Source organism: Heterodontus francisci, chromosome 7, assembly GCF_036365525.1.
Source record: "Heterodontus francisci isolate sHetFra1 chromosome 7, sHetFra1.hap1, whole genome shotgun sequence".
In the NCBI taxonomy this organism is placed as follows: Eukaryota; Metazoa; Chordata; class Chondrichthyes; order Heterodontiformes; family Heterodontidae; genus Heterodontus; species Heterodontus francisci.
Window position 1 is genome coordinate 107,830,002 of NC_090377.1, and position 20,320 is coordinate 107,850,321.

The 20,320-nt window shown below is 44.0% G+C and overlaps 1 protein-coding gene across 2 annotated transcripts in view; it reads left to right on the forward strand.

Moving 5' to 3' along the window:
- Window positions 1-20,320, forward strand: part of iqca1 (IQ motif containing with AAA domain 1) — a 305,109-nt gene that overhangs the window by 134,293 nt on the left and 150,496 nt on the right. For both annotated transcript variants that reach the window (XM_068034609.1, XM_068034610.1), the window contains one exon: window positions 546-621. In XM_068034609.1, the coding sequence (XP_067890710.1) occupies window positions 546-621 (76 nt within the window). The remainder of the gene's footprint in view (window positions 1-545; window positions 622-20,320) is intronic.

The following is a 20,320-nucleotide window of genomic DNA, read 5'->3' on the forward strand; positions in this document are numbered from 1 at the left end:
TGTACCTTAACAGCACAATAATACATTTGTGGTATATGATTTAATGGTTTAGTCTATATATGACAGAAAGAAGATCAATTCTATCTTGTACAGACCCACACACGGGTCTGCAAGAATGAACTCAGTGTTTATTAGGAATCTGAAGACAAAGTTCTGCTTTTGCAGATTGGGAATTTAACTGAAGGCAAAGAGCTCTATGTAAAAGCATTGAATTCTTTTCTTCAGGTTGCTAATTTAAACACTCCTCCTTTAAGTATTTCTTACTTTACTCAAGGGTTTACAAAAATGTGGCTATATTTGTTCGAAGGCTGTCAAACAGCCTGCACATTGAGTCTGTTTCCAGTATTCCAGTTGGCAGCCTACAAGGTTACACACCAGGTTTCAACTTTATGGTGAACTATTATAAAAATAAAACTTTAAGTCCCAGGTTAAGTTGGAATTTCCAGGGAGGAACTCAGTAAAGTAAAATTAAGCTTGACTTTTTGTACAACACAAGTGACCCTTTCAAAATTTAAGAACAAATAACTCTTGTTTTTTTCATGTAGGAGGAAGAGGATGGTTGGAAAATAGCTCAGAGTCACTTCCTCCCGACAGTTGCAGAAGGTCAAAACACGTATGAAGGTGGGAAAAAGAACGATGTACATGGTGATAATGTTGGTCATGTTTGAATCCACCACTGATGCCATTAATGTGCCTGGGACAGTGATGTTATAACAGGGATTTCTGAGCATGAAACAAAAACAAACATGCCACTATTGCATCTGTTAATTTTTTCATGCTGTTTATAACTTTTATTGTTTTTCCTATTGGCAACTTAAAGAAAATATGTTGCTGTTAGTCATCCTTTAGAATTTATTAATCATAGCCAACTCTGGTTCTCGCATTTTGTTGTTGCTCTCATGTTTACTTGAGAGTGTGACGGAGACAAATACAACTGGGGCTTTCACAAGGGACTTGGATAAGCACCTGAACAGAAAAAAATTTGCAGGGATATGGGGCAGGGCAGGACCAGATGTATTGCTCTTGCAGAGAGCCTCATGGGCACGATGGTTCAAATGGCCTCCTTCTGTGCTGTAGTTATTCTATAATTCTATTTTGTGAATATTTCTGTTTTAAATTGTTAGTGCTTATGAAACCATTATATACTCAGCACAACAACACAAGAGATTTGAATTAATGTATTCATTCAAATCATGCAGTTGCTGAAACTCAAGTTATTGACTGTCTTTATTAGCATTGAGCTTTCTCACACTGGCCTCATTAGGCCATTTCTGGGCATTGCGATGGTATAATACATTCAGAATTCAATGTGCAGTGCCACAGGATATTTTTGTAACTTCAGTTTCACATGCAGTAAGCTCCTTGCTTCTGCCATGCCATTGGGACTGTACCAAACAGACATTATGTGCATCTTATAAGGAAGGGCGTTTTTTTATTCTTTCACAGGATGTGAGCATCGCTGGCTAGGCCAGCATCTATTATCCACCCCTAATTGCTCTTGAGAAGGTGGTGGTGAGCCACCTTTTTGAACCACTGCAGTCCATGTGGTGTAGGTACATCCACAGTGCTGTTAGGAAGGAGGTTCCAGGATTTGACCCAACGACGAGTGAAGGAACGGCGATATAATTCCAAGTCTGGATGGTGTGTAGCTTGGAGGGGAACTTGCCAGTGGTGGTGTTCCCACGCATCAGCTGCCCTTGTTCTTCTATGTGGTAGAGATTGTGGGTTTGGAAGGTGCTGTCAAAGGAGCAAAGGATGCAATGCATCTTGTAGATGGTACACACTGCTGCCACTGTGCATCGGTGGTACAGGGACTGAATGTTGAAGATGGTAGATGGGGTGCCAATCAAGTGGACTGCTTTACCCTGGATTATGTCGAGCATCCTGAGTGTTGTTGGAGCTGCACTCATCCAGGTAAGTGGAGAATATTCCATCATTCTCCTGACTTGTGCCTTGTAGATAGTGGTCAGGCTTTGGGGAATCAGGAGGTGAGTTACTCATTGCAGAATTCTCAGCCTCTGACCTGCTCTTGTAGCCACAGTACTTATATGGCTGGTCCAGTTCAGTTTCTGGTCAATGGTAACCCCCTGGATGTTGATAATGGGGGATTCAGCGATGGTAATGCCATTGAATGTCAAGGGGAGATGGTTGGATTCTCTCTAATTTGAGATTGTCATTGCCTGGCACAAATGTTACTTGCCACTTATCAGCCCAAGCCTGGATGTTGTCCAGGTTTTGCAGCATAAGGGCACAGACTGCCTCAGAATCTGAGAAGTCGCAAATGTTGCTGAACATTGTGCAATCATCCCCAACTCTGACCTTATGATGGAGGGAAAGTCAATGATGAAGCAGCTGAAGATGGTTGAGCCTAGGACACTACCCTGAGGAGCTCCTGAAATGATGTCCTGGGACTGAGATTTATTTAGAGATACAGCACTGAAACAGACCTTTCGGCCCACCAAGTCTGTGCCAACCAACAACCACCCGTTTATACTAATCCTACATTAATCCCATATTCCCTACCACATCCCCACCCACCTACCTACCTACACTAGGGGCAATTTACAATGGCCAATTTACCTATCAACCTGCAAGTCTTTGGCTGTGTGAGGAAACCAGAGCACCTGGCAGAAACCCACACGGTCACAGGGAGAACTTGCAAACTCCGCACAGGCAATGCCCAGAACTGAACCCAGGTCACTGGACCTGTGAGGCTACGGTGCTAACCACTGCGCCACTGTGCCACAAGATGATTGACCTCCAACAACCACAACCATCTTCTTTTGTGCCAGGTATGACTCCAACCAGTAGAGAGTTTTGGTAGCAAAAACAGGAAGGTTTTGTAGCGAAAACAGGAAGGCAGATTATTATCTGAATGGCTATCAACTGAGAGAGGGGAATATGCAGCGAGACCTGGGTATTCTCGTACACCAGTCGCTGAAGGTAAGCATGCAGGTCCAACAGGCGTTAAAAAGGTAAATGGTATGTTGGCCTTCATAGCGAGAGGATTCGAGTACAGGAGCAGGGATGTCTTGCTGCAATTATACAGGGCCTTGGTGAGGCCATACCTGGAATATTGTGTGCAGTTTTGGTCTCCTTATCTGAGGAAGGATGTTCTTGCTATAGAGGGAGTGCAGCGAAGGTTTACCAGACTGAGTCCTGGGATGGCGGGACTGACGTATCAGGAGAGATTGAGTCGGTAGGATTATATTCGCTGGAGTTCAGAAGAGTGAGGGGGGATCTCATAGAAACCGATAAAATTCTAACTGGACTTAACAGGGTAGATGCAGGAAGGATGTTCCCGATGGTGGGGGAGTCCAGAACCAGGAGTCATAGTCGCAGGACACGGGGTAAACCTTTCAGGACTGAGGTGAGGAGAAATTACTGCACCCAGAGAGTGGTGAGCCTGTGGAATTCGCTACCACAGAACGCAATTGAGGCCAAATCATTATATGTTTTCTAGAAGGAGTTAGATATAGCTCTTGGGTCTAAAGGGATCAAAGGGTATGGGGCGAAAGCGGGAACAGGTTACTGAGTTGGATGATCAGCCATGATCATAATGAATGGTGGAGCAGGCCTGAAGGGCCGAATGGCCTACTCCTGCTCCTATTTTCTATGTTTCTATGTTTTCCCCCAATTCCCATTGGCTCCAGTTTTTCTAGGGCTCCTTGATGCCATACTTGGTCAAATACTGCTTTGATGTCATGGGCAGTCACTCTCACCTCAGGGTAAATCAGCAGGCAAAATTGTCAACCTGATTTTCATAAGATCATAAGAACTAGGAGCAGGAGTAGGCCGTCCGGCCTTTCGAGCCTGCTCCGCCATTCAATAAGATCATGGCTGATCTTTTCGTGGACTCAGATCCACTTACCAGCGCTCCCACAGTGTCCCTTAATTCCTTTATTGTACAAAAAGATATCTACCTTAGCTTTAAAGACGTTTACTGAAGAAGCGTCAACTACTTCACAGGGCAAGGAATTCCATAGATTAACAACCCTCTGGGTGAAGAAGTTCCTTCTTAATTCAGTCCTAAATCTGCTCCCTCTAATCTTGAGGCTATGCCCTCTTGTCCTAGCTTCACCTGCCAGTGGAAACGTCCTCTCTACTTGTATCTTATCTATTCCCTTCATGATTTTATGTTTCTATAAGATCCCCCCTCATTCTTCTGAACTCCAATGAATATAATCCCAATCTACTCAGCCTCTCCTCATAAACCAACCCCCTCAACTCCGGAATCAACCTAGTGAACCTCCTCTGCACCCTCTCCAGTGCCAGTATATCCTTTCTCAAGTGAGGAGACCAAAACTGCACACAGTACTCCAGGTGCGGCCTCACCAGTACCTTATACAGCTGCAACATAACCTCTCTGCTTTTAAACTCAATCCCTTTAGCAATGAAGGACAAAATTCCATTTCCCTTCCTAATTACTTGCTGTACCTGCAGACCAACCTTCTGCGATTCATGCACAAGGACACCTAGGTCCCTCTGCATAGCAGCATGCTGCAACTTTTTACCATTCAAGTAATAATCCTTTTTCCTGTTGCTCCTACCGAAATGAATGACTTCACATTTACTCACATTGTATTCCATCTGCCAGACCTTTGCCCACTCACTCAATGTATCTATGTTGCGGGCTTTTCAACAGCTAAATCAATAATATCATTGGCAAAGGTCTGAGTTGAAATCAACTGCTCACCCTCTTCAGTTTCAATGAAATGTGTGCAAGCATCTTAAATACAGCACTGTTTTGTTCCACCAGAACCAACAGTGCAGTTGGGCAGAAAATGAATTCTTAATGAATGCCATATGTCAGAATATTTGATAATTTTTTTTTCACAGGATGAAATAATGTTTAAGGGTTGTGTTTCTAAACATAATGGGGGCCATGTTACACAGTTAACCCATGCCGTTCATTGCAATGCATGTTAAATTTGTGCTGTTTTAAATTATTGCTGAAGGTAGCCAGCATTGCCTGTACCATTCATTGGCTGCAGGGGACCCAATAGCACAAGTGGCCAGCACTAGTTAAAGGCAGCCTGTCCCTTTTAAAGGGGAGATGCATTGTGGCTGCAAGAAGTGGTGGGAGTCCTTTGAAAACTGAATCTCTGCTGTGATACTTTGAGAATGGTTGAACATGAGATAGACGATGTATTAATTTTTTCTGACAATGCTCTGGAGATCTTGATGCAATATGTGGAGAGAAGGAGAGACATCCATATCCAATGGGGGGAGCAGAGGGCATTCGCCTATATGCTCAGGAAACAGTAGGAATTAGTTGTGGCATAGGTCAATGCCAGCAGTGTAGCCCCACTCCAGAAAGCTGCTAGGGGGCCACCTTGGTGTACCTGGCAGTCTCCCCAGGTGTCGGGGGCCATTCCTAAACTGGTAAGATGCTGTTGGGGACGTAAAATGACCGTCAATAGGCCAGTTAACCACCTTAGTTGGCTGCCACTGCTATTCCCAGCTTCAGAAATATCCCATGGCGGTAGGATGATGTCGGGCTACCCTCCTGATGCCTTCTGGCCCCATTTCACCAGCTCACTCGTTTACCAGCCCATCTCCAGAGGGCTGGTAAAATCCCAGCTATTCTCTCTGTATCCACTCTATCAAATTTCATAATTTTAAAACCTCTATTAGGTTACTCCTCAGTCTTTTTTCAAGAGAAAAGATGCAGAGCCTGTCCATTCTTTCCTGATATGTATACTCACATATTTCTATTATCATCCTTGTAAATCCTCTCTGCACTCTCCCCAGTGCCTCTATATCCTTTTTATAATATGGCGATCAGAACTGCATGCAATTCTCTAAGTGTGGTCTAGCCAAGGTGCATTACAGGTTTAGCATAATGTGGATACTTTGCAATTCTATCCCTTTGGAAATAAAGCCTATTGCTTGGTTTGCTTTTTTATGGCCTTGCTAACCTGTGGCGCAATTTTTAGCAGTTGCTGTATTTGTACTCCGAGATTCCTTTCTTCCTCTACCCCACCTAGACTTGTACCTTCCAAGTGATAAATGACCTCCCTATTCTTCCTTCCAAAATGTACTACCTCACATTTATCTGTGTTGAACTTCATTTGCCAATTATTTACCCATTCTGCAAGTTTATTAATGTCCTGCTATAATTTGTTGCATTCCTCCTCAATATTAATTTGCCCCCCCTCATTCCCCCCCAATTTGGTGTCATCTGCAAATTTAGAAATTGTGTTTTTGATTCCCAGGTCCAAATTGTTAACGTAAATTGTGAACAGCAGTGGTTCCAGCACTGACCCTTGTGGAACACCACTTCCCACCTTCTGCCACTCTGAATAACTATCCTTTATTCCCTTTCTGTCTCGAAGCTAGCTAGCAATCCTTTCTGCTACTTGTCTGCTGATTCTGCATTCTCTAACCTTATTCATTAGTCAATTATGGGATCCCTTATTGAAGACCTTTTGAAAATCCATATAAATTACATCTACTGTATTACCATTGGCTACTCTCTCTGTTACCTCCTCAAAACATTCAATAAGTTGGCCTACCACTGATGATAAGCTGACTGGCATGGAATGTGTGGTCACCTCCATCAGCGCATTTTCAGAATGCACCATGATGATGAGTCTGATAGCTATGTTATAGCTTGAATTGCAGTACAAACAGCTTCTGAGATGTGAGGACTATTGCCTTTGTGGCTCTGGTATCAGTGTCAAAGGGGCTTCCCAGGGCATCACTGCAGTTCAGCAATCTGTTCTCCAACAGATCAGTAGGATTCCTGAGGTGCCACCCTAGGAGAGTGGTACTGGCACCATGGAACACAAACCTGCTGACCTCTCTCAGGATGACAGTATTCCTGCATGCACCTCGCCCCTCTGCAAATGTCCTTGCTGTTGCCTGTCAGCCATCCATCCCAGGCTTCTGCAGTCCATACCGAGGTGGTACAGCCAGAAGCTGGACTCAAAGCCCAGAGCTGCTCAATATTGTCCTCCATGGCCATCTTCAATTGGAGGTTAGCCGTCTTCCGGAACCCATGATGTAGTCACTGGGGAAGCATCTCGTAGGCGCACTAGGATAGGGAAAGGTACATGGAAGACAGGCACTAAGGGTGATTAGTTTAATTTTGTATGCATTATGTAATGCATATATGCATTGTGTAATTATGTTGTAATTACATATTACAACAACATGTAATGTATTGGGATGTGCATTTTCAGGTGGGTTCTATTTTTGTGTTGCTGAGAGGACGATGTGATAGAAGAAAGATAAGGAGTGTCGGACTTTCGGTGAATGGGGAAGTATGGTTGTGGTTACTGGTGTTGCTCATGAATAATCTGATCACACAAAACTTGGGGTTTATAGCTTTCCTTCCACTTTGTGTTTCTCCACTTTCTGTTCCATTTCCTCCTCCTCCATTTCTACCTCTTCTTCCTGCATTTCAGCTTTCTGTCTGATAGATGGTGGCAAGGGCTGTTCCCCCTTAATAGCCAAGTTGTACAGCATGCAGCAAATCTTGATATCCACTCAGCTGAGTACCGCAAGGCCCCTCTAGCATGGCCCAGGCAAGGAAAGTGTTGCTTGAGGACACCAATGGTGTGCTCTATAATTAGGGCCCTACCAAATTCACCGTCAAATTTTACAAATTTCATGGTAATGGCATTTTAAGAATCGTGAATTTCACATATTTACATCGTAAATTTCACGGTGTTGCAACAAACCATGAAAATTATCTATTTAAAACAAAAAAAGACAAAGGTGGTTTCTGGTTTCAAGTGGCATTAATTATATACTCAAAAACTATTGTAAAAAGCTGACTATAAACAGGTCATATTCTTCACTCATTGAAGTCAGTGGTTGAATGAGCATCGAGCAACCTGCAACTGTCTCTTTCTTCATTCCCTGTATCTGCTCTGTGAACACCTGCTCATGTTTAGATACAGCTCTCTCTATGTCCACAGAGTTTGTTGAAATTGTCAGGCAGCACTGGGCTAGCCTTGCAAGGTGGGGGACTTTGCATTCCACAGAGCTCCAAAACTGCAGCACAAGCAAAGTACAATCTGCTTCTTTTGCAATGCTTTTATAAGCAGGAATCTTCACCCTATAAGTTCTTATCAAAGTCAGGATTTGTATCAAATGAGTTTAAATCCACCATCAACAGGTGCATTTGTGCAGGGTCAAAGATATGCACAGCCTTCAGGAACATCGCAGAAGGTTATTGGAACCTCTGAGCTGCTGTTTATTCACCCCCTGACTCTTCCCGATAGCAGTAATATTTTATGAGCTTCTTTGCTATTCAAGAAAACACCTGTTGAGCACAGGCATTTAATTCAGTGTCATCAGATTGTTGTTTGTTTGACTGTGCCTCAGCCCAGAACAGTACATCCATTATTTTATTGAAAGCTTTGTGGATTGTGACATGTCGAGATCCAAACTAAATAACTCCATCAGTCGCGTTGCATTCTTGCCAACAAACTGAACTTCTTTATTAAGCTGAGCATTGTTTAGAAGGATTACAATGTCTGTTAAAGCTTGTGATTTCATTGTCAGTGTGAGCTCTTCAGAGACGAAGTCTGTGTAGTATTTCAGGTAAGCTGCATAATACAGTACTGCCCAAAACCAAGAATTCCAATGTGTAATTACTGGCTGTGGAGGAAGCGTGATGTTTTGTTCCCCAATTTCAGCCATTTCAGCCACATTTGCAATGTGCTGCCTGTATCGAAGCTTGCAGTGAGGGCAGTGTTTGAAGATCTTTTTAATGTAGCTAACCAGTTTGTCGACTTTATCAAATTCACTTTTCCACAGTTCACTGACAAGGGAAATTATATGTGCATTGCATGTAATATGGACAGCATTAGGCATTACACATTGGAACATAGATTTGAAAGATTATGTCATGTATGTTGCATTGTCACTAATGAAAGCACTTTGTTGGAATCTGCACTGTATTTTGAAATGGTTTTGATTATCGCATTGGAAACTGTGGTGTATTTAACTTCTAAGTAGACACAGTCTGTGAGCACTGTTGTTAGCTTTCCTGACTTTACCTCTTCCGCCTTATTAGATATAAAATCAAAGAAAACATGCAGCATATTTACTCATTTGTCGACTCATCACAAATAATTGCAAAAGACTCGCATGCATTAATCTGAGACTTCATCTCCTCACAATGTGTAACAAAAACCTTTGTTAGGTTGTCCTGACATAGTTTATTTGCACTTGGCAAGCAACCACCATTTTGCACATTACGTTGAATGAAGACCTGCAGCTTTGGGTGATCAAGTTATTCCAATGGGATGTTGGCGCTTGTAAAAGCATCCACAAGTTCCATTGGAACCATTGGATGATTTTCTGAGCTCTCTGTTGACTTCTTAAAAAGAGATGACATAGTGTTGCTTGTTTTTTTGTGTGTTCGGTTTCCAACAGCGCAGTGTTAGATGTTCTCTTTCTGCTGCAATGGCTTTCAGACTGTAACTGGCCCTGAACAGTTGGTTGTTGTGTGTGATCCAATGAAATATTGCAGCCTCTACAAAACAGTTTAGCACCATCGGCATGCAAATTTGTCTTCCAAATTCTTTCACTTGATGTGCTGCGATGCCCTTGTGGCAATTTTTGATTTGCTCATTCTGGCATTCTCATTTGTCTGCTAACACTTGAGAATGTTACTCTCAAAACTGCACTGCAAGCCCTTCCTCATCTACCAATCAACCAGTTCACCCTTGTGTTAATCAGTAAAATGCGCAAAGTGTGCAAAACGGCCGATTTCACGGAGGACCCGAGATTTCCTGTCCATGATGCATTTTTCACTGCTGCGAATTTGATAGGGCCCTATCTATAATGTTCCTTGTGGCAGCATGACTCTCATGGTAGGGTGTGTGTGTGTGTGTGTGTGTGTGTGTGTGTGTGTGTGTGTGTGTGTGTGTGTGTGTGTGTGTGTGTGTGTGTGTGTGTGTGTGTGTGTGTGTGTGTGTGTGTGTGTGTGTGTGTGTGTGTGTGTGTGTCTCTGCTGCCAGGTTAACGGGCATTCATCTGCATGGCGCACTGCCTGTGGCGACTCATCAGCTGCACATGAAGGTAATGAAATCCCTTTCGGTTCATTAAAATGACAGAGTTCACATGAGGTGCACGTAGAGCCTGCACCATGCCGAAGCTGCAATCTGTTCAAAACCTTCTGCTGCTTCCATCTGTGTCTCTGATAAAAGGGGATAAAATCAATGTGTTTCTTTGTGTGTAGTGAGCGTCAGTGACCTCCCTTGTACAGCAGTGCACTGCAAACTGCGTCATGTTGCTTACATCTCCAGCAGCAACTGGAAGGAGCCAGGCACATTAAAGTTAAGAGTCATGTTCAACTTGACAGGCACAAGCAATGATGTCCTTGCCCGGCTTTGAGATTGCAGTAGTGGCTACAGCAGTTGGCAGATTTCAGTCATGACATCTATTGTGAAGTGAGGATGTCTGAAACATTGCTCTTCACTGGAATTGAGGTCAGAAAATTACTCCCTGAAGACCTTAGGTGGATATGGCCTCCTGTTGAGAGCCATTCTTCCCCTGTTCCTCTTCTGTCTTCTAGTAGCTTGTGCTGCTCTGCGTGGGCAGTCTTCATTATCCCAGTCATGTTCAAATCCCAGAGGAAGCCCTACCAAGCCACCCATGTCTGGAAGCAACTTGTTTCAGCAAATTTTAAATGGCCAAAAAAGGTAATTCAACAATAACCAGACCTCTCCCTATAGATTATTCAAACTTTAACCAAGTATAGGAAAGCTCCAAAAACATGGACAATTGTACCAGCAGCAAGAAGAAATAATCCAACAACAAACCAGTCAGTTCCTGGTTCCTTTAAATAGTGCTGGTGGTGGATTCCTTCATTCCTTTTAATGTCATGCTCAGTTGTATGAGGTTAAGACAAGTCATTAGCTGGAGTGGGTGTGCAGTTTGAAATGCCCAGACTGACATAATCAGCGCTGTGCACTGATTTGCATCATCATCTCGCTGCGCTACATGTTGCCGGTAGTCATAAGGTACACACACGCAAAGCCCTTTACCAAGCTTCGGAAGGGTGTACATGCAACTCAGACTTCATTTTCAATCTTTAGGTGGCCACATAACGCCTATAAAAACGAGTGCTGCATGGCCTAATTTAACCCCCAGTAAATTTTCACAGGTTTATAAAGAACATCAACAGGCTGCAGTCATTGAAGAATGTATATTGAGCAAGGTGAGCCAGTTTGGGTTGCTACAATTTCCAGTCTCTTTTCTGTTATAAAGGTTTATCGTGCTTTTTTTCTCTCTGTAACATGTAGCAATCCTTTGTAAGAATTTGATGCTGGGTTTGCACTGTGGAACAAATACTTTTATACAAGGGTATGATCTCACTAATGGGGGTTTTTGATTGGCCTCCAAATAGTGAAAGAGAGATAGGGGAGCAAATCTGCAGGGGAATCACAGAGATGGGGAAGAACTGTAGAGTGGTGATATTGGGGCACTATAATAAACCAAATATCAATTGAGATAGTGTTAGAGTAAAGGGTAAGGAGGGAGAGGAATTGCTGAAATGTATTCAGGAGAACTTCCTTGACAGTATGTTCTTGTCTGAACCTGGAAGAGCCATTGCTGGATCTGGTGTTGAGGAATAAGGTGGGTCAAGTGGACCAAGAATCTGTCAGGGAGCACTTGGATAAGAGGGATCATCATATCACAAGGTGGGGGAGACAGTGGTGTAGTAGTAATGTCACTGAACTAGTCACTTAGAGGTCCAGGCTAGTGCCCTATGCACATGGGTTCAAATCTCACCAGGGCATCTGGTGGAATTTAAATTTAATTAATGAAAAGTTGGAATTGAAAGCTAGTCTCAGTAATGGTGCCATGATTGTTGTAAAAACCCATCTGGTTCACTAATGCCCTTTAGGGAAGGAAATCTGCCATCCTGGTCTGGTCTGGTCCAAACCCACAGCAATGTGGTTGACTCTTATCTACCCTCTGAAATGGCCTAGCAAGACATTCATTTGTCAAGGGCAGTTAGGGATGGGCAACAAATGCTGGCTTTGCCAATGATGCCCACATCCCATGAAAGAATTAAAAGCAAGATTCGTAATGGAGAAGAGTAAGGAAAAATCTAAAATATAACTTCTAAATTAGAAGAGGGCTAATTTCAAAGGGATGACAAGGAATTGAGCCAGAGTGAAATGGAACCAAAGATTGACAGGAAAAACTGTAACTGAACAATGGGTGCTGTTTAAAGAGGCAATGTTTTAGGTACAAATAGAGAGAAAGGCAGGGTGGCTTAGATGACGAGGGAGAATATGATGAAACATGCATGTCAAATGAACTCTTTAAGTGAGAACCAGGCCACAAAAAATAAGTTGAGAGGGGAAGTGAAGAGGAAAATAAGACTGGCAAAGAGAGAATATGAGAATAGAATGGCAGTCAACATAAAAGGAAACTCAACAATCTACTACAGCCATGTAAATGGTAAGCAGGTAGGAAGAGGTGGGGTGGGTCTATTAATGCCAGGGCAAGGCTAGAATACTTAATTAGTACTTTGTATCAGTACTAAGGAACAGAATGCTGACCAAATATCCATAGAAGCAGGTATCTAGGAGAGGTAATGGATAGGGTGAAAATTGATAGCTAGGATGTACTGGAAAGGCTGGCTGTGCTTAGAGTGGATAGGTCACCTGGTCTGGATGGCTTGCATCCCAGATTGCTAAAGGAAATGGGAGTAGAGATAGTGGAAGGTCTTGCCACAATCTTCCAAACTTCCCTAGATATGGTGGGGGGAAGGGGGGAGGTGCCAGAGGATTGGAAAGTGGCAAAAGGGTGTAAGGACATCCGTAGTAACTACAGGCAGGTCAGTTTAACATCAGTAATGGGTCAGGTTTTAGAAACAATAATTAGGGTAAAAAATAACAGATATTTGGAGAGGTTTGAATTAATTAAGGAGAGACAGCAGGAATTTGTAAAAGGTAGATTGTGCTTGATTAATCTAACTGAATTATTTGCTGAAGTATCAGAAAAGATTGATTAAGGGAATGCAGTGGATGTTGTCCATATGGACCTTAAGAAAGCGTCTGACAACTACCACATAAAAGGCTGGTTAGCATAATTGAGGCTCATGGAACAGAAGGTTCAGTGTCAGCTAGGATAAAAACAATGGCTGAAACACAGAAAACAGAGAGTCGTGGTAAATGATTGTTTTTCAGTTTGGAGGATGGCAGGCAGTGTTGTTCCCCAAGATTTAGTGCTTAGACTACTGCTTTTTTTGATATATATATACATATATATAAATGACTTGGATATAAAATTTCAAAATTTGCCTATGACTTGGTGGTGTGGCAGACAGTGAGGATGATACCAATCAACTTATTTTTTGTTATTCTTTCTTAGAATTTGAGCGTCGCTGGCAAGGCCAGCATTTATTGTCCATCCCTATTTGCCCTTGAGAAAGTGATCATGAGCTGCATGCAACTGAAGATAGATAGGCTAGCAAAATGGTTAGACAAGTGGCAGATGGAATTTAATACAGAGAAGTGTGAGGTGATGCATTATGGCAGAAGGGATAGGGAGAAGCAGTATAAACTTAATGGTACAGTTCTAAAGAGTGTGCAGGAACAGAGGGACCTGGGGGTTAATATGCAGAGAACCTTGGTAGCAGGACATATCGAGAGAGTAGTTAACTAGGCAAATGAGATCTTGGGCTTCATAAATAGAGGTACTGAATACAAAAGCAAGGAAATTATGCTGGACCTTTATAAAGCTCTGCTTAGGCGACAACTAGAATATTGTATCCAATTCTGGTCACCACACTTTCAAAGAGATGTGAGGGTCCTTGAGAGGGTGCAGAGGAGATTTACCAGAATGGTTTCAGGGATGAAGGATTTTAGCTACAAGGTTAGGTTGGAGGAGCCGGAATTATTCTCCTTGGAACCAGGGATAGGCACCAACATGTTGCACCACAGACATTTGGGAAAATTATTGACTCAGCCACAGACATGGGGGCAATTAATTTCTATATAAAGTGTATAGCCAATCTAATTCCATCAAAACACAGTTTGATTTAAAATGCATTTCTCCCTGTTAAGTGAGCACCTGGCATTGTTTTTGCTTGCACAAGTAGTCAATGTCTACCCACATATTTGATGTAGCGATGCAGAGAATCAGGATAGATGTCCATCTGTCAGGAGTGGTCTCGATCTCTTTCTCTCCCCTCTCGTGCTCTCTCTCCCTCTCTGTGTCAATCCCTATCCCCTCTCTGTCTCCTCTCTCTCCCCTCTGAATCCATCTGTCACCCCTCTCTCCCCTCCTCTTTCCTCTGTGTCCATCCATCTCCCCCCTCTCTTCCCTTCTCTCTCCCCCTCACTCTCTCTCCCCTCTCTCTGTCCCCCACTCTCTCCATCTCTCCTGTCTCTCTCTCTGCCCTCTCTCACTACACCCCCACTCCTTCTTCCGCCTCTCTCTCCCCTGTCTCTCTCTCCTCCTTTCACTCTCCTCCCTCTCTCTCCCCCTCTCTTCCCTTGCTCTCTTTGTCTCTCCTCTCTCTTTACCCCCTCCGCCTATCCCCCTCTCTCTCTCTCTCTCTCTCTACCACCCCCCTACCCCTGCCACTCTCCCATCCCTCTCTGTGACAGTTGAAGAGAGCAGGAACACTCAGGTTTGTGATTGGTCACTTAAAAAAAAAATCACAGCCGACAGTTTCACAGCTGACAGGTGTTTAGAGCGGGAACAGCAGCTTCCGAACTGAGGACAAGTTCAGACTTTACGGTGGGATTTTAAAAAAAATTCAGAACCCGCTGGAAAACCCCAAACTTGTCCTGAGACAGGAAGCAACTGTCTCTGTTCCCAGCACCTGTCAACTGTGAAACTGACGACTGTGAATTTTTTTAAAGTCGGACTGATCTGGAAAGAAGAATTCAATAAGAAATTTCTCATTCCTGAAATTACCAGTCACGGTCCTCAAACTTTTTACCACGGACTCTGGTGTCCGTGTACGGACATGTTGCCGAACCCTGCTTGGAACAAAGGAGGTTGTGAGGAGATTTGATAGAGGTGTACAAGATTATGACAGGCTTAGATAAGTTGGACAAGGAAAATCTGTTCCCATTAACTAATGATACAAGGACTAGGGGACACAGATAGAAGGTTTTGGGCAAGGGATGCAGGGAGAATGTGAGTAAGAACTTGTTTACGCAGCGAGTCATAATGACCTGGAACTCGCTGCCCACGAGAGTGGTGGAAGCGGAGGCAAACAATGATTTGAAAAGCATATTTGATGGGCACTTGAAGGAAATAAACTTGCAGGGCAACGGGGATCGAGTGGGATTGACTAGATTGCTCCATGGAAAGCAGGCATGGAGTCGATGGGCCAAATGGCTTCCTCTGTGCTGTAAATAATGCTATGACCTGGATTCTGTGCTGGAGCCGTGTCTTGCGGCGCTGGGCCGAAAAGGCGGGGAATCCCCACCTTGGCCTTTCGCGCCCTGCCCGCTAGAGCGATCTTCTGGTCTTTTAACTTCTGGGTTTCACGAGCCGGGATCCCTGTCGCTTTAAAGATGGGAATCCTGCCTCCAAGAGCTGCCAGCCCTCTGCAGCGCCACCGGGAGCAGTGGCCACTGCTGCAACTGAAGAGGCCTCGGACCCAGGTCCAGCGCTGGAACCCCAGACCTCGGGTAGGTGAGGCACGGTCACCGGGCCAGTCCTGAAAGCTCAAGGTGGATTGGAGTGGTCATGTAGTCCAAGGGGACAAGGGTCCCGAGGGGGTAAAGTGGTTCCCAGCGGGGGTCCTCCATGGGCCACAAATTTCCCATGAAGGAGGGACCCCCTCCCCCCAAGCCCACAGGGAGGGTGCCTCATTTTACAAGGCATCCTCCCCAAGTGGCGGAGGCCCCCCGCCCCTGATAAGATCACAGTGGTGAATTCTTGCTGCACTCAGTAGCGGTGTGACAGATTTAAGTGAAAATACTAGTCCAGTTGCAGGGTATGTGCTGTTGGATCTGTCCCATGCTGCAGGGTTGCATTACAATGTGTATGCATATGGGGAAATGTAATAGTGAATAACAAAAATATATTGGGAATATGTGGTGGGAAGAGGGCCTTAGTTAACCGTTAATAGGCCACTTAGGGGCCTCAATTGGCCTCTGGGCAGGAGGACCGTTGTCTGCCTATCCCTCCTCCGGGAAGATCGCTTGGCGATAGGGAGGCGAGGGGCCCTCTGCCTCCCCCCCACCCCCACGTCATGATACTCCATGCCCCCCTCCCTCCCCAAACCTTTGACTCTGCTCAGGGGCCACACAAATCCCGGCCTATGACGATGCTGATTCAAAAAAAAAAATTGGACACTGAGCTATAGAAGGAGATATTAAAAGAGTTGATCAAAAGTTTGGTCAAAAAGATGGGTTTTGTGAAGGAGAAGGAGATAGGGGCATTTTGGGGAAGGATTTCTTGTGTATGGGACCCAGGTGGCTGAAGGTAATAGTCGCCAATCATTGTGGGGGAAGGGAAAGAAGTAGCATACAAAACCAGAGTCAAAGACCAGAACTCTAGAGAGTTGGGAGAGGACTAATCGAAGGACTAGAGATGGTTACAGAGATAGAGAAAGGCAAGGCCATGGTAGGATTTAAACATGAAGAATTTTAAATTCTAGCCAATGTAGGTCAAAGAGGACTTGGGTGGTTACTACTTAGTGGGGCATAGGAGACAGGCATTATATTTTTGAAAGGTGGAGGACAGAAAACCACCCAGGAAAACATTGGAGTAATTGAGTCTGCCTGACAAATGCATGAGTAAGCTATCAGTGTCGTACATATGAAAGTTAACCTCAATTCTGGTCGCCACATGTGAGGAAGGATGTGATGGCACTGGAGAGGGTGCAGAGGAGATTCACCAGGACATTGTCTGGGCTGGAGCATTTCAGCTATGAAGAGAGACTGGGTAGGCTGGGGTTGTTTTCCTTAGAGCAAAGAAGGCTGAGGGAGACCTGATTGAGGTATAGAAAATTATGAGGGGCATAGATAGGGTTAGATAGGAAGAAACATTTTTCCTTAGCGGAGGTGTCAATAACCAGGGGGCATAGATTTAAGGTAAGGGACAGGAGGTTTAGAGGGGATTTGAGGAAAAATATTTTCACCCAGAGGGTGGTAGGAATCTGGAACTCCCTGCCTGAAAGGGTGGTAGAGGAAGGAACCCTCACAACATTTAAGAAGTATTTAGATGAGTACTTGAAATGCCATAGCATACAAGGCCACGGGCCAAGTGCTGGAAAATGGGATTAGAATAGTTAGGTGCTTGATGGCCGGCAAAGACACGATGGGCTGAAAGGCCTGTTTCTGTGCTGTATAACTCTATGACTTATACATAATGTCACTCAGGGGCAACACAGAGATGAGGAATAGGCAGGGACCAAGGATGGAACATTGCTCTCCCCCTGAAGAGCAGGCTATCTTGTTACAACTTGTTACAGATGAGCCTTTGTAGAAAAAAACATCAAGGGTGAGAACTACAACAACAAGAAATGCTGGAGTCACTCAGCAGGTCTGGCAGCATCTGTGGAAAGAGAAGCAGAGTTAACATTTCGGGTCAGTGACCCTTCTTCGGAACCCAAGAAGGGTCACTGACCCGAAACGTTAACTCTGCTTCTCTTTCCACAGATGCTGCCAGACCTGCTGAGTGACTCCAGCATTTCTTGTTTTTGTTTCAGATTTCCAGCATCCGCAGTATTTTGCTTTTATATAAGGGTGAGAACTAGCTCCATAGGCAATGCACAAGCGATTATAGATTACTGTTGTTGATTTTAAAGAACAAATGCTTAACACATTTTTAAGACATTCCTTTGTCCTCTATTTTGGTAGGGACGTGACATAAAGTAAATGGACGAATGGCTGTATTAAAATAGTATCCAAACAATACCACAGAAATATGAGAATTGTTCATCTGCCAGTATCTCAACAGTTATTTCTCGCTTAAGGAGTATGGACTGTTAGTAAATGCATTGAATTTGCTCATTTGTCTTGCTGTTGATAGCTCACTTTTGTTTTCGAAGGTTATTCTTCCAAAAAGTTAACTAAAAGTTTGGAAGTATATATTCATGAAGACCCGGGGCTGAATTTTACGGAATGGGAGGATATCCTGATGTCAAGGCCCAAATCAGGTTGCGTGGTCACTCATGCGGGAGATGGGATCAGGAAACGGATTTTGTCTTTTGTGACCAATTAATGACTGGCAGGTGTGGAAGCAGACCAATATCAGGGAGCAGCGGAAATGCAGCTGCCATATTTAAAGGGACGGCAGCACTCCGTTTAAAGGGATCACAAACAGAGGCACCTGGAAGGAAGAGAAAACAAAGACTGAATGCAGTGAATGACTGCAGTTAGAGGCAAAGTGGTGCCCAGGTTTAATGATGCTTCCCTGGAGGAGCTCATCCAGGTGGTAAAGGCAAGGTGGGAGGTGCTTTTCCCACTGGACAGGAGGAGGAAGCCAGTGGGCCTCACTAAGGTGGCGTGGCTTGAGGTCCCGGACAAGGTCAGCAGCTGAGGGGTGGTTGCATGTATGTGGTTGTAGTGCTGCAAGCGATTAAAGGACCTGTTGAGATCTGACAAGTGACTTCATTATACTGTCATGTAGACCCATGCCTGCCAAGAATGAAGCATATCAATTTTGTCATCTGAACATTGATTTTAAATTTTGTTGGAGTGATAAAATGACTGGTTTGAAGATCATCAGACACTTGGCTGGAAAAACATTTGCATACTAAGAGACAGTGCTTGGAGAGACAAAGGAATTGCTCACTAATTCAATTAACAGAGATTGATCTGATAATGGTTCCACATCTTGTCCTTCACCGCCCCCCACCGAGAGCCTTGAAATCCACAAACCTCGCAGGAGAGACTGTTCCCAAATAAGGAGCTAGTCACATGACTAACCTACAGAGCAACCTAGGTTTTTTTTTGAATTGTGCCACAGAGAAAGAAAGAAGGCAGTTTAAAATGGAACCTGGAACGAGAAAACCCCTCTCTCTCGCCTGGCTGGCTCTCTCTCGCTTTCTCCCCAAGCCACCGGACCCGCAGAAGACACGTAAACTTCAAGAGAGAAAAGACTCCTACATCGAAACAAGTTGATGCATGAACTGAACCCTCAATGAATAGCAGGACTTACCGGCAATGAAAGACTCCACATTGAACTTAAAGGACTGTACCTACCAGATATTGCCTCAAACTTTTCCCCTTTATTCCTTCTGCTTTTTCTGTTTCTATCTGCGTGTATGTTTATCGCATATGCATGCTTGCATGGTCTCGTCGCATATTTGTAGTCGTTAACCAGATTAGAGTTTAAGATGAATAAATTTCTTGTTTAAATCTAAAGAAACCTGTCTGATTTCTTTGCCTTACAATTGGAGGAGTGAACAAGGATTCACTGAGGGGGAGCTAAAAACACGGTGTTTTAAAATTAAACCCTGTTATGGTTAAACGAGGCAAAGGCTGAGAGGGACCCCCTAGACCCCTTCTCACCTCGTTGTAACAGAAATTTGGGGGCTACTGTCCTGGATTTGACCCACAGAAAAACGAGAGAAATCGGAAGTGGGAAACCAAATTGATCTCAAACAAAAGAAAAAAGATTTCACTACAGGTTTTCTTGTGGTTGTGTGTACTAGAATACGAACATGTCTGCGACTGAAGCTAGTAGCTCCCCAAGTCAGGGTGAAGTAAGTTAAAAGCACTGTCTATGGAGGAGTTGAGGAAAATGGCTGAGCAGTGTGGGATCACTGTACATGGCAAGGCTAGGAAGTCTGAACTCCTAAGGCTAGTGGCCATCCATTTTTCCCTTGAATCTGAAGAAAGAGAAGCAGGGTTAGAAGTAGACTCTGACAAGGTATTGCTAGCAAAGATAACATTGGAACAGAGGAAACTTGAATTAGATGAGAGAGAGAGAAAGGAGAGAGAAAAAGAAAGAGCCTTCCAGAAGGAACATGAAGAAAAAGGAAGAGTGAGACTGGAGAGAGAAAGAGAAAGAACCTTCCAGAAAGAATGCAAAGAGAGAGAGCTGAGATGACTTGAGTTAACTAGGGGACGACAGAGTATCCCCAGTGATTGCATGGCCAATATGGAGGAGCGTAATGCAGGGCTGGTTACAGAATTGTTAAAACTTTCCCAACTGATCCCAAAATTCAATGAGGGAGGCGTGGAAGCGTTTTTTTGTGTCTTTTGAAAAACTGGCAAGATAGTTAAAGTGGCCAGCTGAGGCTTGGACTCTGCTGTTACAGAGTAAATTAGTAGGAAAAGCCCATAAGGTTTATTCTATGTTGCCAGATGAGAGTTCATCAAATTCTTCTTGGCATTTCTTCGCGGACGAAGATTTTGGGAAGATT